This window comes from Lepisosteus platostomus, chromosome 26, assembly GCF_059453375.1.
Source record: "Lepisosteus platostomus isolate fLepPlt1 chromosome 26, fLepPlt1.hap1, whole genome shotgun sequence".
NCBI lineage: Eukaryota > Metazoa > Chordata > Actinopteri > Semionotiformes > Lepisosteidae > Lepisosteus > Lepisosteus platostomus.
This window is the reverse complement of record NC_142636.1, coordinates 14,095,743-14,113,645: the sequence shown is the minus strand read 5'-3', so window position 1 is coordinate 14,113,645 and position 17,903 is coordinate 14,095,743. Positions and strand designations below refer to the sequence as shown.

Sequence of the window (17,903 nt, the reverse complement as noted above, 5' to 3'; positions counted from 1 at the left end):
ACTGTCAGTGACTCCAGCTCTGTTATTGACAGGGTGCTGTGAGGTGTGTTGTGTGACAGGAGTGTGTTATACTGTCAGTGACTCCAGCTCTGTTATTGACAGGGTGCTGTGAGGTGTGTTGTGTGACAGGAGTGTGTTATACTGTCATTGACTCCAGCTCTGTTATTGACAGGGTGCTGTGAGGTGTGTTGTGTGACAGGAGTGTGTTATACTGTCAGTAACTCCAGCTCTGTGATTGACAGGGTGCTGTGAGGTGTGTTGTGTGACAGGAGTGTGTTATACTGTCAGTGACTCCAGCTCTGTTATTGACAGGGTGCTGTGAGGTGTGTTGTGTGACTGGAGTGTGTTATACTATCATTGACTCCAGCTCTGTTATTGACAGGGTGCTGTGAGGTGTGTTGTGTGACAGGAGTGTGTTATACTGTCAGTAACTCCAGCTCTGTTATTAACAGGGTGCTGTGAGGTGTGTTGTGTGACAGGAGTGTGTTATACTGTCAGTGACTCCAGCTCTGTTATTGACAGGGTGCTGTGAGGTGTGTTGTGTGACAGGAGTGTGTTATACTGTCATTGACTCCAGCTCTGTTATTGACAGGGTGCTGTGAGGTGTGTTGTGTGACAGGAGTGTGTTATACTGTCAGTGACTCCAGCTCTGTTATTGACAGGGTGCTGTGAGGTGTGTTGTGTGACAGGAGTGTGTTATACTGTCAGTGACTCCAGCTCTGTTATTGACAGGGTGCTGTGAGGTGTGTTGTGTGACAGGAGTGTGTTATACTGTCAGTGACTCCAGCTCTGTTATTGACAGGGTGCTGTGAGGTGTGTTGTGTGACAGGAGTGTGTTATACTGTCAGTGACTCCAGCTCTGTTATTGACAGGGTGCTGTGAGGTGTGTTGTGTGACAGGAGTGTGTTATACTGTCAGTGACTCCAGCTCTGTTATTGACAGGTTGCTGTGAGGTGTGTTGTGTGACAGGAGTGTGTTATACTGTCAGTGACTCCAGCTCTGTTATTGACAGGGTGCTGTGAGGTGTGTTGTGTGACAGGAGTGTGTTATACTGTCAGTGACTCCAGCTCTGTTATTGACAGGGTGCTGTGAGGTGTGTTGTGTGACAGGAGTGTGTTATACTGTCAGTGACTCCAGCTCTGTTATTGACAGGGTGCTGTGAGGTGTGTTGTGTGACAGGAGTGTGTTATACTGTCAGTGACTCCAGCTCTGTTATTGACAGGGTGCTGTGAGGTGTGTTGTGTGACAGGAGTGTGTTATACTGTCAGTGACTCCAGCTCTGTTATTGACAGGGTGCTGTGAGGTGTGTTGTGTGACAGGAGTGTGTTATACTGTCAGTGACTCCAGCTCTGTGATTGACAGGGTGCTGTGATGTGTGTTGTGTGACAGGAGTGTGTTATACTGTCAGTAACTCCAGCTCTGTTATTGACAGGGTGCTGTGAGGTGTGTTGTGTGACAGGAGTGTGTTATACTGTCAGTGACTCCAGCTCTGTGATTGACAGGGTGCTATGATGTGTGTTGTGTGACAGGAGAGTGTTATACTGTCAGTAACTCCAGCTCTGTTATTGACAGGGTGCTGTGATGTGTGTTGTGTGACAGGAGTGTGTTATACTGTCAGTAACTCCAGCTCTGTTATTGACAGGGTGCTGTGAGGTGTGTTGTGTGACAGGAGTGTGTTATACTGTCAGTGACTCCAGCTCTGTTATTGACAGGTTGCTGTACCCAGAGTATATTCCCTCCAGGCCCTGTGGTTGGCGTTGTGGGAGGCAGTGTCTGGTTCCACACAACCATCAGTCCTTCTACAACACAGATAGTGACAGTGACCTGGAGCTTTGGCACCAGTTCCACATCCCCCACTGTGGTCACCTGGACCTCTGGTTCTGAAAGTCCAGGCCCAGGGTACACAGGCAGAGTCAGTGTGAACGGGTCCACTGGAGCTCTGCAGCTCAGAAGACTGACAGCTGCAGACAACGGGACCTATTCTGTCAACATTGTCACAGCTGCAGCTGATAGACTGACTGGACAGGTGACACTGAACGTGTTCGGTGAGTAACTACGATCTCACAACCCTGGAGAAACACACACACTGAGGGATAAGAAACTCACAGAGGAATTCTGAAATAGCTGGAGATACAGGAACAAGAATTAAGCTCTTAATGTGTGTATTTTTGCAGTGATGTCACAGTACGTCCTGTTCCAGGTGCTCTGAAATGTCTCTCGCTCTCTCTGCACACACACACACACACACACACACACACACACACACACACACACACACACACACACACACACCAGGGGCAGGTGTCTGTCTCCTGCAGCAGTTTCAGGTCGAACCCTTCACACGCAGGTCCAGCCCTTCATGGCCACCTGCTGGACTGAACCACAGGCTGATCCAGCCTGGCTTGGAAAGAGCTCGTCACCTGCAGCTCTCTCCAAGAGAGATCGGACCAGAGAAGGAAATCAGCAATAGTGACCCGGGCCCGGGACCGATCCAGGCTCTCTAGAACTGGGCCATCGGAACCTATCGCAGGAAACCTCAGTTTTCACACATGCTCAGGGAGAGACCTTCAGATCACAGGTGGAGGAGCAGCAGGTCTCTGGTGTCACTGAGGGTCACATCTGCAGGAGCAGACAGGCAGCGACAGGAGACTGGGACCGGATGGACATGGATCAGGACAGGCTCGTCCCAAGAGGTCGGGGCTGTGGGAATGTGGGACAAACTGTCCAGCCAGGCTGTTGAAGATGATACCCTGGATTCTTTCAAGACACAACTGGATGAGATCCTTCAGTCAGGACTGGGGGCACTACTTTACAAAGAGAGTGGTGGGGGAGTGGAACAGGCTGCCCGTCAGGTTATTGAAGGCAATACTCTGACTCCTTTAAGAAACTACTGGAATAGATCCTGGGATGAGTGAGATATCATGTTAAATGTACATTAGAGAGGTGAAGGACTGAAAGCTTCTCAAGGCTCAAGGTGCAGTAGGAGCTGAGGGCGCGAGGTTCAGCGCCGGCTGGAACAGTATTTAGAGTCAGCTGGAGGAAAGGGCGATTCAGAGGAACACAAGATCTGAATAAGGAGGAACTGGACAGGGGTCCTGTTAGACTCCAGGGATAACATCCTGAAGTTTGGAAACAAGAGAGGAATCGGCAATATTACTGAAGTGACCTGAGATGTGAGCTGCAACAATCAGAAATGATTCTTAAGGAAAAGCCATTGATATGACTGAGGCACATAAAAGGCTCTTCCTTTGTTGATTACAAATGGCAACATTAGCTGAAGGGATCAGTTTCCAGCTGTGCCCCCAGAAAGCAGCAATAGAAATTGGAAACTATTTGAATGATTAGAAGGAGAGATTGATTTCTTGACCGTCTGGCTTTGATAGTAGCCTTCTAGGCAAATGGAAGAGTTGTAACTGTAGAAGCTTTGGAAAGAACAAGACTTAGAGAAAAAGACCCTTTCCCTTTTCAACACGAGCACCGCGACCACAAAGGTCTACTTCAAATTGCAAAACAGGAGTGGTGCCAGGATCTCCGTGGTGAAGCGCATTGAGAAGATGACCCATGACACAGCAGAGGTGACTCAGCAGGGAGAAGCTCCTTGGTGCAAGATGGAGCTGGCAGGAGGAGGAGAGACACGATGGCGTGCACACATGAGGCAGAGTGCAGGACCAGGGCAAGGGAGTCTAGAGTCGTGAGCAGAGGGCCGTGCTGGGTGTTGAGGAGGTATTGCGATGTGGAAGGTAGCTAGTGAAGGAACAGAGCAGGTGGCTCAAAGGAGATGCTGAGGCGCATGAACCTGTTGCCTTTGTGAACTCCTGGTGTCGCACAAAGAGTGGAGCACAGGGGACTAACTGCTGGGGTTCCTGCTGACTCTGAAATGGACTGGACCCATTATGAACATCTTCCTCTACTGTTGACCACTCACTATGACCATGTGGGCTCTGTGGAGAGAAAAGAAACCTCTGGGGATCCCAGCCTACTGGATACCCCCCCGGACCGCTGGGCAATTCCCCCAGGTGTGGGCTCCAGCTCCGGCTCTGTAACTGATCCGGAAGCAGCAGAGGCTTGGAGCTGCCTGCACACGTATCTGGCAAAGTGAAAGAGGAAACGGGGCCGAGGAGGAGGAGCAGGCGTCCGAGCAACCAAGGACAAGAGCCGAATCGGACCCGGTCCCGACTGGGACATCAGCAGGTGACCAGGCCCTCAGTGGTCTAGAACTCAGTCAGAACACAGTGAGGCCTCGTCCTCACCTCCAGAGCACCGAGACCTCAGTCATGGCCAGGAGTGACACCCCAGTCCTGCCAGACCCCTCTCTAACTCTCCTGTTCTGCCCTCAGGGCCGATATCTTCTGTCCGTGTGGGTCCGAAGGATGGCCAGACACCAGAGCTGAATAAGACTCTGACTCTGTTCTGTGAGGTTCTTGGCTCTGGCACTGTGAGCTCCAGACAGTGAAGGAAAGACAGCCAGACTCTGACCCCGAGCCCCAGCATCAGCTTCTCTAGTGACAACAGCACAGTGACCTTTCACCTCCTGCAGCAGTCTGATGCAGGAACCTATCAGTGCACAGCCACCAATCCTGTGAGCTCAGGGACTGGAGAGTACAGAATGGAGCCCCAGACACCGAGTGAGTGCCTGATGACCACACACTGACCTCACTGACCACACACTGAGTGAGACTGACCCCACACTGAGTGACTACCTGACTGACCAGACACTGAGTGAGCACCTGACTGACCACAGAAAGACTACCTGACTGACCACACACTGAGTGAGACTGACCACACACTGAGTGACTCCTTGAGTGACCAGAGACTGACCAGAGTGACCACACACAGAGGGGCCTGGTCTCTGCTAGAGTCCAGTGGAGAGGAGCCCCTCCACTGCGGCCCGGCCCACACTCTCACTGGACCCATCCAGAACCAGAACGAGTTAAAGGACCCAGCAGAGTCGGTCTATAGCAGCTCAGCTGGGCAGTGTGATCCACACATACAACACCACTACTCTCTGTGTAAAGACGTGCCTCCTGTTCCCACTGCTACACTACTGAGAGCGCCCCCTCTGGAGGAGAAGGGAACTGCACAGAGCAGTGGTGGGAGTCGCCCGCTGTGTCAGAAGCAGACTCCTGACAGGAGGGTGTAGGGGTGGGCTGGTGACCTGTGACCTCCCCTGTTGCAGTGTGTGTCTGTGTGCTGAGTCTGTGTCCCTCTGTCTCTCCCTCTCTCTGCAGCTCCATCAGGAGGAGGAGGAGGAGGAGGGGGTCTCTGAGCGAACAGCACAGAGACCTTTCACCTTCTGATGAAGAACAGCGACCAACCAATGGAATCCTTCTCTCCTGATGACATTGCTAGCGGTGATGGTGTGGCACAGACCCCAGAAGGACGTGCACTCCCCAGATTGGCTCACAGTTGATGGTACAGAGTACAGTCCAGGGCTTGTGTGATCCACATGCGTCCCAGGCAGTGCCTGCAGAGTGACATGTGAAGGTTCATTCCATGGCAAATGGTAGAGAGAACAAACACGTTTCGTCTGTGGAGCCTCTTCAGGCGCGAGGGAGGGAGAGAGAGCAGAGGAGAGCACAGAGCAGGTGAGCAGGTGAGCAGGTGAGTGTGTCCAGACGGAGGTGGGGGAGCCCAGGACCCGTCAGTTAACACAGGTCACCAGAGGATTAGTCTGCTGTTGGGAGAAGGGGTGCGATCGTGTGAAAACCTGTCACATACTGTTTCCTCCGGCTCAGACTCACCTGCTCTCACCCCTGAGCTCGCTTGCCTGATGACCCCTGCAGAGGCTCCACAGCCCAAACCTTTCTCTGTGGAATTCGGATGCGCTGTGCCTGTTGCAGCTGTTCAGACAACTTGAGCTTTCAAAAACCTTTTCCCCCACTTTCACCAACAATGTCAAAAAAAATAAACATTTTAACCATTTCCCATGAAACAGAAGTTTATAGTGGAGTGTTTTTGTGTTTGACTGTTTTACAGGTCAACATTTAAACATTAGACAAAATACATCTTAACAGCATTTTACTGTAGTGGATTTCAATGTATTGCACACGTATCAGGGGACAGGAAAACAACACTAAGGAATATACCTTCACTTTCCTCAGTGTAGTGTCACTAGTTTCTCTTGACTGACACCACGATTTGACAAAATAATCTGACACAATTGTTGAAAAGTGTTGGCACTTTACGCTGTGCTTATCAGCTGCACTCTGCTGAAGTGTGAAAATAACGCTAAGACAGTTCTGAAAATGACACTGAGAGTAAATGTTTAACACTCTGGCAGTGTTTCAGCTCAAACTATTCAGATAGTGTTAATTTATACCTCTGTGAGTCTGGGACCATATAAACACTGAAAAAGTGTTAAATTGAACACAGGCTGATCTGCTGTGTAATAAGTGTACTATTTTGAGAAGACAGATTATAACAGGAAGGTGTATTATAATGGATAGATGACAATGAGTGGACAATCATGAGAAGACAGATATCTGAATCTATTTGCTCATGTGAAGAGAGATCTGACGGGGCTGATGAGATCAGAATGTCATTACTGAAAAAGACATATTAGATAAAATACAGACCTATTTATCAGTATATTTATTAAAATACTGAAGTAACCTTCTCACAAATTTCCAATTGATAAACAGTATTTAGTATTGCAACGCTTACGGCCGACAGGCACTGTGTAAGAGCCGGCGTACCAGAGCAGGTGACGTCACCGCCCTTCCCTGTGATAGCAGGACCACAGCTACTGGGCTGTGGAGAGATCTCTCTTTAGCTCACGGGGCTAGGTCGCTGCAGAGAGACGCGGAAGTCCCGGGTTCGAGCCTCCAGTCGGGATGGGGCCGACCAGATGCGGCCAGGGCGCCCGCCTGAGCTCCCGTTGCGTTACAGTATTATCATCTGGGCTTGGGTATTTCACGGATAATTTCAGAACCACCTGCCAGCATGGGGATTAAGACCTTGATGATGATGAAGATAAAATACCGCACCTGTGATGAGAGCAGTGTGATCTTCTCGCCACACGGTGGCAGTGCAGTCCAATGGCTCTGATACAATATTCCTCTTGCTGCCTGTTGCTCTCTGGTCCAGGTAGTTTCGTGAGACCTGTAGGCAGATGATCGATAAGGGCGGTGCTGTCTGTCACCGGGCGCACGGCTGGTACCTGCGGGTCACGCGTGTCTGCGCACCGCGGTCTTCACGGCTGGGGGCCGTGGGGGGTCGTCACGGGTCACTGCGGGCGGACAGCTCCGTGAAGTTGTCCCCCGTTACAAACAGCTCAGCCGGTGAAACCCACCGCTCTCGTTAGCACTGCGATCGCGCCGTTGAAAGCAGCTTCGCGGCTGCGTGCGGTCCGGCGGTACTGTATAAGGACTTCCCTTTCCGGTGATCACACGCACAGCGACCTTGACCGCTAGCGACCCCGTGTGGAGAGTTCAAGTCCTGCGTCACTGGCTGAGAGGATAACAATGTCTGCAGTTGTTCTCTGTTTGTCCGGTGGGGCGGCTGATTTTGCATTTTATACCAGTATAAGATAAGTTCACCTTTGTCGTGTATGTTTAATAACACGAACTACTTAAAGACACAAAGTAACGGGAGGCGAGGGCTATGTTGCAGGTTCCTCTTCTCATTTACTGGACTGCCCGGAACTTCCTTCCAATTACACAGTACATTTAATATAGCCTCCAAGGAGGTATACATCGCCAAAGGAAATAGATCCAGTGAGCAAATCTACATACATTACAACTTTATTGGCCATATACAGTTTCTTGCATGAGGAATTTGTCTTTTCGCAGACCCCAGCTTGCTCTCCAGGAGACACACAGACAGGGAGAGAAGCTGGGGGTCAGAGCGCAGGGTCAGCCATTTATACAGCGCCCCTGGAGCAGCTGGGGTGAAGGGCCTTGCTCAGGGGCCCAACAGAGTAGGATTCCTCTGCCGGCCGCAGGATTTGAACCGGCAACCTTCCAGCCACAGATCCTGAGCCACAGAGCCACCACACCACTCCGGATCAGCTGTGTGTTTGTGTGAACAGGAAAAGTAATGCAACTCAAGGGCGTTTAAGGTTTGGACCCATTTTTCGAGGCACTTCTTTAAAAAGGGTAGAATGAGCAACTTCCTGTAGCACAACCATGGTCTTGTAATATCTATTTCACTCAAGGCAAATTCAGAGATGTGAAAAAGCAGAAGGAAATTGTGAAATGTGACAAAAAGAAGGGGCTGTACTAAGTTGACCCAGGTGGTTCGTAACACATCTACAAAACAACATTGGAAACTACTGTCTCACACAGGCAGACCTCAGAAATATTTGAAAATATTTTTATTTTCACGTAAAATAATTTAACTTATATCTAAGTTCTTAAAAAACGTCATTATCCATGTGTTTGCATAATAATAAACTGTATTTTATATAGCAGCTGATGGAGCCCACTTGGAGAATCTGTGTGTTACTCTGTACCCATATAGTGGGAGAAGCTGTGAACTCCTGCTGAATCCACATGCTGAACTCTGACCGGCACCCTTGCTTAAGCACAGATGCTTCCCCCACTGTACTGAACCCCAAATGATGAATATTTCCCCAAATGGTGAATGTTTACACTAAACTCCTGATGAGAAAGGATGTTTAAGCGCTGTCTGAGTCCTGGAGTGTCGTGAGAAAGTTACCTCAAAGACAGGAGGGGGAGGGTGTAGAGAAACATATATAGCGTAGAGCCATATCCCCTTTGAGCTACGATAGGTACTATAACTATTATGGTGCTTATTGTGGTTCCTTGTTTGCATACAGTAAAGCTGGGCTGGACAAATGAACACTTCAGGCTTGAATCTCTTGGTTTCTACACACCTTTAAAAGTGGCTTCTCAAACTGCTGTACAGAACAACACTAAGAATAGTAAAAAATACACAAGGTAAGCACAACGAGGAGACAGAATGCAGTAGGAGCAGAGCAGTAAAGAACAGAACCAGTTAAGTAAAGAGAACCAGTTAAGTAAAGTGCTCTTACATTGCTCTTGCATGAAAACAATGCGGTTAGGTCACACGATTAGGTTCTTTGTGTATGTAGGTGGACATCTTGTCTTGTTCTCATAACACTGCTCATGTACAGTGTACAGTTTACAGACACAGAGTCATACTAAGTACGAACAGAAGTAGAAACGGTATTAATGTTTATTAATGTTTAAGGACACAAAAATAATCATACACATATCCTATAAATTTATAACTCTATATAAATAAAGTGTCAGGAGGAACTAGAGTTTGGCCACAGGCCTGTCCAGAACACTCTGGTCTAATGGTCTGTGCTTTTACTCTGCTCTCACTGTGATTTACTGCACTGCACTGTGCTTTTACTCTGCTCTCACTGTGATTTACTGCACTGCACTGTTCTTTTATTCTGAACTCACTGTGATTTACTGCATTGCACTGTACTTTTACTCTGATCTCACTGCGATTTACTGCACTGTGCTTTTACCTTGGTTTTACTGGGCTTTACCTCACTTAACATTACTTTTATTCTGATATAACTGTAATTTACTGCACTGTACTGTGCTTTTACCCTGGCAGTCTTTTACAAGGAGCTCACAGACACACACAGTGGCTCAGTACTCTGGGTGTCAGAGACGCACTGTCTGACACACTGACAGAGCACAGACTGTCCATCTTCAGGACCTGGAGGAGAGACAGAGGGAGGGGAATTAAGACACTAACACCCTGTAACAGAACATGCTGCACAGAATCTCATCCTGAAAAACAACAGTTTCACAGAAATAGGAAGAATATTGTAAGAACCTTCTGTCTGGATTAGGAAGATGCTCAGACGAACGATCAGAAAAGGTCTGATTGGATAATGAATGCTGTATATCTAATCGACTTCTGATTGGACAGAAGTAGAGCACTCTGATTGGATGGAGAGGATATCAGTTTTCCTATTGGCTAGCAGATATATTCTGAACCCAACCCCCCCCCCCCCCCCCCCTAGACATGGTATCTCTTGAATGTCAGAGAGCGCTATGATTGGACGAGGAGAACATTCTGAACCCTGTGATTGGAGGAGAATTCTCACTGACCTGTTTAAGTTGCCATAGGTGGAGTTGTCTGGGAACTGTAAGCTCTGTGCAGACAGACAGGGAGACAGAGACCAGGTGAGACAGACAGACTAGGTGAGACAGACAGGGAGACAGAGACCAGGTGAGACAGACACACAGACAACAGTCAGGGAGACAGACTAGGTGGGACAGACAGGGAGAAAGACAGACAGACAGGCTGTGCTGGTGCTGGGGGTATTGAGAAGAGAGAAGGCACAGTTACACTCACAGTGTAGGTGCTCTCTGGAGCTGCAGGACTGGGCTGGGCTGCTTTCTTCTGCAATACAGTCACACACTCGTGAGCCACTGTGTTATAACAATTATTCCTCTGACTGCAGCACAGTCACACACTCGTGAGCCACTGTGTTATAACAATTATTCCAGACTACTGTGGAATAACTTCCAGTGTGGGGGTTCACAGCTCTCAGTGAGGGGTTGTTGGGGTTCACAGCTCTCAGTGAGGGGTTGTTGGGGTTCACAGCTCTCAGTGAGAGGTTGGGGTTGTTGGGGTTCACAGCTCTCAGTGAGGGGTTGTTGGGGTCCACAGCTCTCAGTGAGGGGTTGGGGTTGTTGGGGTTCACAGCTCTCAGTGAGGGGTTGTTGGGGTTCACAGCTCTCAGTGAGGGGTTGTTGGGGTCCACAGCTCTGTCTCCCAGCTGGTCTCTCCTGCCGCAGGGATGAGGAAGTTGCTGTATCAGCAGCTCTCATCAGTGCTGTGTGGTGAAGGGACTGGAACAGGAAGGTCCTCTCTCTCTGTTCATGAACAACCTGCTCACACTCAGCCCATTGTCTGAGAGGCTGGGTCTCTTATCTCATGATCACCACAAAACCAGCTGGAGCCTGATAGACCTCTCGTCTGCAGACAGGCAGGTGTGTGGAGAGTCAGACAGCTGACAGTGAGTACAGTGTGAGAGAGAGACAGGCAGGAGAGGAGAGACAGGTGTGTGGACAGGTAGACAGTGGTCAGTGTGGCTACAGTGTGAGAGACAGGCAGGAGAGGAGAGACAGGTGTGTGGACAGTTAGACAGTGGTCAGTGTGGCTACAGTGTGAGAGAGAGACAGGTGTGTGGACAGTTAGACAGTGGTCAGTGTGGCTACAGTGTGAGAGAGAGACAGGTGTGTGGACAGTTAGACAGCAGTCAGTGTGGCTACACTGTGAGAGAGAGACAGGCAGGAGAGGAGAGACAGGTGTGTGGACAGTTAGACAGTGGTCAGTGTGGCTACAGTGTGACAGACTGACCTGGTGACCAGCAGGCAGGTTCATGTACATCATGTGATCCTTCAGCCCCTCAGAGTTTTCATACATGACAGAGCCTGGCAGAGAAACACAGACACAGAGAGAGGGAGACAGGTGAGAGACAGACAGGCAACCAGGAGAGGAAGACAGGTGAGAGAGAGACAGGCAGGCAGGAGGGGGAGACAGGTGAGAGAGAGACAGACAGACAGCTGTACCTGACAGACAGACAGATAGGAGAGGGAGACAGGTGAGAGAGAGACAGACAGACAGGGAGAGGAGAGACAGGTGAGAGAGAGACAGGCAGAGAGAGAAGAGAGGAGAGACAGGAGAGAGCGAGACAGGCAGGAGAGGAGAGACAGGTGAGAGAGAGACAGACAGGCACGAGAGGGGAGACAGGTGAGAGAGACAGACAGGGGGACAAACAGCCTCACTTACTGTTAGTGGTCTCCCTGGGGCTGCTCCTGTAAAGACAACACAGACACTGAGAGTTACTGATCACTGACTCGTCTCATCTCACCCACAACTATTCCTGTGTTCTGTTTCTTCTATCCCTGTGTCAGTGTATTTGGACCCTGTGTCTATTCTAATATCAGTGTATTCTATCCCTGTGTCTATTCTAATATCAGTGTATTCTATCCCTGTGTCTATTCTAATATCAGTGTATTCTATCCCTGTGTCTATTCTAATATCAGTGTATTCTATCCCTGTGTCTATTCTAATATCAGTGTATTCTATCCCTGTCTCTATTCTAATATCAGTGTATTCTATCCCTGTGTCTATTCTAATACCAGTGTATTCTATCCCTGTGTCTATTCCAGTACTGTATCAATGTGTTCCAGCACTGTGTCTATTCCAGTATCAGTGTGTCTATTCCAGTATCAGTGTGTCTATTCCAACACAGTGTCTATTCCAGTATCAGTGTTCGGGTCCAGTCTTGTTACACCAGGAGGACAGCTGGTCCAGTGGCTCAGGTCCATTCTTGTTAGACCAGGAGGACAGTGGAAATGTGAGAACACAGACAGCAGTGTCTCTCCCTGCCCTGGACAGCAGCAGGGCCGGGTGTCCAGCAGTGTCTGCAGCTGGGGTCCGGACAGGGGTCTCCGCAGAAGATACACACCCTCAGAGGGGAAGTTAGAGGTTCCACAGAAAAATAAGTCAGCGTTTCAAATGACAGCCAGCCAGGAGAGAGGGAGACTCCCAGACTGTCAGGACACAGGTACCAGGAAGAGACAGTGAAGAGGAGCAGAGAGGAGAGGAGAGGGCTGAGATACAGGGAGATCGTTAACGCGGGTCACTATCACCATCACCATCAGCATCACCTGCAGCTGCAGTGCGACTCTCAAACCCCTTCACAAGATTACAATCAGAACTATCAACACACTGAACACTCACCCCTGTCTCGTCATCAGGAAGTAGACGAGTCCGGCGATGAGGCCCACAGCCACCAGCACCGCGATCACAATCCCAGCGATGGCTCCTCCGCTCAGAGAGCCCCCTCCTCCTCCTCCTCCTGGCGGAGCTGCAGAGAGAGGGAGAGACAGAGGGACACAGACTCAGCACACAGACACACACTGCAACAGGGGAGGTCACAGGTCACCAGCCCACCCCTACACCCTCCCTCAGGAGTCTGCTTCTGACACAGCGGGCGACTCCCACCACTGCTCTGTGCAGTTCCCTTCTCCTCCAGAGGGGGCGCTCTCAGTAGTGTAGCAGTGGGAACAGGAGGCACGTCTTTACACAGAGAGTAGTGGTGGTGTGTGTGTGGATCACACTGCCCAGCTGAGCTGCTGAAGACCGACTCTGCTGGGTCCTTTAACTCGTTCTGGTTCTGGATGGGTCCAGTGAGAGTGTGGGTCAGGCCGCAGTGGAGCAGCTCCTCTCCACTGGACTCCAGCAGAGACCAGGCCCCTCTGTGTGTGGTCACTCAGGTCAGTGTCTGGTCAGTCAGGTACTCACTCAGTGTGTGGTCAGTCAAGTAGTCACTCAGTGTGTGGTCAGTGAGGTCAGTGTCTGGTCAGTCAGGGAGTCACTCTATGGTCACTCAGGTCAGTGTCTGGTCAGCCAGGAGTTCACTCTGTGTGTGGGCAGCCAGGGAGTCACTCTGTGGTCAGTCAGGTGCTCACGCAATGTCTTTGTGTGGTCAGTTAGGTAGTCACTCAGTGTGTGGTCAGTCAGGTCAGTGTCCGGTCAGTCAGGTAGTCACTCAGTGTGTGCTCAGTCTCACTCAGTGTGTGGTCAGTGAGTTCAGTGTGTGGTCAGTCAAGTAGTCACTCAGTGTCTGGTCAGTCTCACCTAGTGTGTGGTCAGTCAGGTCAGTGTCTGGTCAGTCAGGTGCTCACTCAGTGTCTCTGTGTGGTCAGTCAGGTAGACACTCAGTGTGTGGTCAGTCTCACTCAGTGTGTGGTCAGTGAGGTCAGTGTGTGGTCAGTCAGGTAGTCACTCAGTGTTGTCAGTCTCACTCAGTGTGTGGTCAGTGAGGTCAGTGTGTGGTCATCAGGCACTCACTCGGTGTCTGGAGCTCCAGTCTGTACTCTCCAGTATCTGAGCTCACAGGGTTGGTCGCTGTGCACTGATAGGTTCCTGCATCAGACTGCTGCAGGAGGTTAAAGGTCACTGTGCTGTTGTCACTGGAGAAGCTGATGCTGGGGCTCGGGGTCAGAGTCTGGCTCTCTTTCCTCCACTGTCTGGAGCTCACAGTGCCAGAGCCAAGAACCTCACAGAACACAGTCAGAGTCTTATTCAGCTCTGGTGTCTGGCCATCCTTCGGACCCACACGGACAGAAGATATCGGCTCTGAGGGCAGAACAGGAGAGTTAGAGAGGGGTCTGGCAGGACTGGGGTGTCACTCCTGGCCATGACTGAGGTCTCGGTGCTCTGGAGGTGAGTACGAGGCCTCACTGTGTTCTGACTGAGTTCTAGACCACTGAGGGCCTGGTCACCTGCTGGTGCCCCACACTCCTTGTGTACTGACCTGGAGTACAGCTGGAGTGCAGACTGTCCAGCTGTGTCCAGCTGTGTCCAGCTGTGTCCAGCTGCTGTGTGCAGCCGCCCGCAGGGTCACACCACCAGGCCTGTCCAGACCACTCTGACCTGTGACCAGTGAGTGACCAGTGACACTGTGCTCAGGCTGGGACAGGCCCAGTGCTGGGAGGGACAGTGGGGCAGCACTGGCAGGACAGGAAATCGAGTTGGGGAGCAGGAAGTGGCTCTTTCAGCTCCTGTGCTTTTACCATGTTTATATTGTGCTTTTACCATGATCACACTGGACTTCACTGCAGTGTACCTTGATTTTACCCTGATCTCACTGCGATTAACTGTACTGTGATTTCATCCTAGTTTCAGTGATTTTACTTTGATCTTACACACACACTTGCTTGTGTCACAGACTACAGGAAACTCTGGTCAGGATGTCACAGACATTTACCAAAAATGTTCCAGCTAGTCCCCAGATGTTTGATGTTTCTAAGTGGGAGAAACAGAAATGAACACAGAGCTGTTCCTATTGCTCTGAGCTCAGTCTGGACTCCTGCTTCAGAGCCGAGAGGAAAAACAGGCTGATCTGCTGTGAGAGTCGTCTCTCACTGACCCTCTACTGCTGCCCTGGAGTGACCTGTCCCTCTGGTCACTCTGTGGTCATTCTGGTGCCCTGTTGCCCCTGTGGTCACTCTGGGTCCTGCAGGCCCTGTTGCCCCTGTGGTCACTCTGGGGCCCTGTTGCCCCTGTTTCTGCTGTGATCACTCTGGTGCAGCTGCAGGCCCTGTTGCCCCTGTTGCCCCAGCCCGTGGGGAGGTGGGGACTTACCCAGCACAGTTATCTCCCTCCCTACAGCCTCGTATCTCAGGGTTCGATTGTTGTGGCTCCAGCAGGTGTAGTTCCCACTGTCTCTCTCCTGCAGGCTGACAAAGCGCAGCTCCTGACTGGTGCTGTCAGTCAGCGATCCGTTACAGCTCCAGCGGTACTGCGCTGGGGGGCTGGACCGGGCCCAGCAGGACAGAGTGAGCCCTGAGCCTGCGGGGAACATGTGTCCAGGGGGCGTCAGGCTGGTGTCCTCAGGCCCATCTGGAACACACAGCAGTGTCAGAGCAGCACAGCTGGGTCACAGCACACAGACACAGAGAGCCCAGCTGGGACTCAGTGTGGACAGCAGCACAGCTGGGTCACAGCACACAGACACAGAGAGCCCAGCTGGGACTCAGTGTGGACACTGCAGCTGCAGAAGCAGATGGAGACCAGGTGTGATGCAGGCAGGAGCATCACAGGTCTCCCAGGCAGGATCAGGGAAAGACTCACACAGGACGTTGAGATAGACGGGCTGGCTGGTGGCGTTGCTGATTGAGTTGGACACAAAGCAGTACAGGGGCCCCTGATCGGACCTCAGCACGCTGGATATGTTCAGGGTCCGATTGCCCTCACTCAGCTGGAAGCGCTGGCCAGCTGTGACCTCAGAGGAGCCATTGAGCCATCGGTACGAGGGGGCCGAACCCGAGGCACTGCAGCTCAGCCTCACAGTGTCATTGAACTCCACTGGGTCAGTGATGTTGGCCTGGACAGTCACGTTGGACACTGGTGCTGCAGTCAGAGAGAGAGAGGGGGACAGTGTGAGGGATCTACAGTGAATGCAGTAGTGTGGCCAGTGGACACATTGAGCCTGTCCTGCACCGTGTAGAGACTGTGTCCAGCTCTGTGTGGAGACTGTGTCCAGCTCTGTGTCCAGCTCTGTGTGGAGACTGTGTCCAGCTCTGTGTGGAGACTGTGTCCAGTGCAGAGACTGCTCAAGTGTGTCTCCAGCGTGATTTTCCTCACACTAGTTCTGTGTGTCTCTCCAGGCTGCTGTACATCCCAGTGACACTAAGCTCTCACAGCTCAAGCCAGTTATGGTCTGTGACTGATGCCCAGGAGGCTCAGATCTCTCGATCCCATGTCTGGAGTACATCAGAGCTGTGTATGAGTATGGCCTGTGTGCCTTCTTCTAAGCTGAGATCTGTCCTGTTATCAAGCACAGTTTTCAAAGCCAACATGTGACACTCTGGCTGGGAGTCTTGTCCTGACGTTGCCCTGGGCAACCCAAACAGTCGGACAGGCTCTCACCCTCCTCTCAACCCTGGAGAACACGGTCAGGACACAATTCTCAAAGACCCCACAATTCTCTTTCAGTCAGGCGGTCAATCCCAACATCGATCCGGCAATTAAGCTGGCATTCAGGGCATTTTTCCCTCTGATTCAGTGCTCTGACATTGAGCTCCAGCTTGCAGTGGTACAGTAGCTCTGGCCTTACACTCGCCCTCTCAGACGCCTTCTTCCAAAATCTCCGAGCTCCGATTCAGCAGGGACTCGCTGTCCTAGCTGGATTCCCAGCTGGATTGTTCTTTTTCTCCCTTTTTCCAGCTCGCTCTCACCTCCGAGGCCCCCAGCCCTCTCCAGTGCCGCTGTCCGACAGTCTTTCTCGCTGGGAGCCCCTGCCTCTTACCCCAGCTCTCCTCATCCCTGCCAAGGTGCTGCTCTCCAGCCTTGCCTCTGCAGGTCACAGGCAGCTTTGTCCTGCTGGTGCCGGATCCATCATCCACTCAACTCCTCCCGCCTCTCCCCTCGGCCTGCAGCCCCTTCTCCAGCCCTGCTCTTCCAAGCCTCGGACCCGCCGAGCCCTTCCGAAGACTCCCAAGGTTCTCTCTGAAATCCCGTGCCTGGGGCTCGGTTTGTCATCCGGATCGGCCCTGGCCCCACCACCAGGTCCGGCGCATAACAGAATGGAGGAGCTCCAGCGGATCTCGGAGACACGACTGGAAGGTCTGACTCCCTGGGAAGAATCCCGCTGGCAGCGGAGTGAGGGAGCCACGGCCGTGTCCCGTTTCAATTTAACCATCAGGCATCAGCCGGGACCCAGACGCCTGGGGGCTGATGCCCTCTCCAGAACGCACTCCTCGGGTGACGCTCCTCCTAAACCCCCTCCCATCGTTCCTCCACATCGTGTCACTGGGGCCACCCTAGAGGTCGAGCAAAACCATCCTGCCCAGGATTGTCCAGCAGACACTCCTCCTGACCGGCCGCACACCCAGACGGTGACAAACTCTGGAGCTCACCAGCCGACCCTTCAGGTGTCCGTCAATGAGGGCAGTCATCACCATCATGGCCTCCTGTCCAGTTTGAAATCGGGCCAGCCGGTCACCTCCTCTCCCTCCAATTCCTGATCGGCCGTAGCAGCACATCTCCGCAGACCTCATAACTGGCCTCCCTGTGCCCGAGGTCATTCAGTCACCCTCACTGTGGTCAACTGCTTCCTGAAAGCCGGAAATTTCTTCCTACCATCTGCCTTCCTGATGGCTTCTCAAGCACCACCGGAGGGCCTTCTGCTGAAAATTGGGATCGACCTGCTGTCCGGATGCCACCCGGAATCCGTCAGCCAAACAGAGCAGGTGAACAAGACCTGGGGACCTACCTGCACTGCCACCTGTCTGCTTTTCAGGATGAGTGGGAACCACCTCTTCCCTGGGCAGAATTCTCTCGTAACATCCTTCCAAACCACCACAGGCAAGTCTCTGTTCAAACGTCAGTACAAGTTCCAACCGTCTCTTCTCAGGATCTCAACGGAAACC

At 51.6% G+C, this 17,903-nt stretch overlaps 2 protein-coding genes across 2 annotated transcripts in view; one reads left to right on the top strand and one right to left on the bottom strand.

Annotated features, from left to right (window-relative positions):
• The window catches only part of LOC148640287 (cell adhesion molecule CEACAM8-like), a 28,330-nt gene extending 22,393 nt beyond the window's left edge, over positions 1-5,937 (top strand). The window contains exon 6 of the mRNA XM_088620520.1: positions 5,229-5,937. Within this exon, the coding sequence (XP_088476646.1) occupies positions 5,229-5,266 (38 nt within the window). The 3' untranslated portion in view covers positions 5,267-5,937. The remainder of the gene's footprint in view (positions 1-5,228) is intronic.
• LOC148640286 (hemicentin-1-like) overlaps positions 1-17,903 on the bottom strand; it is a 93,763-nt gene that overhangs the window by 69,197 nt on the left and 6,663 nt on the right. The window contains exons 3-5 of the mRNA XM_088621612.1: positions 15,604-15,882; positions 15,115-15,372; positions 13,819-14,106 (exon numbers count right to left, since the gene is read on the bottom strand). Of these exons, the coding sequence (XP_088477738.1) occupies positions 13,819-14,106; positions 15,115-15,372; positions 15,604-15,882 (825 nt within the window). The remainder of the gene's footprint in view (positions 1-13,818; positions 14,107-15,114; positions 15,373-15,603; positions 15,883-17,903) is intronic.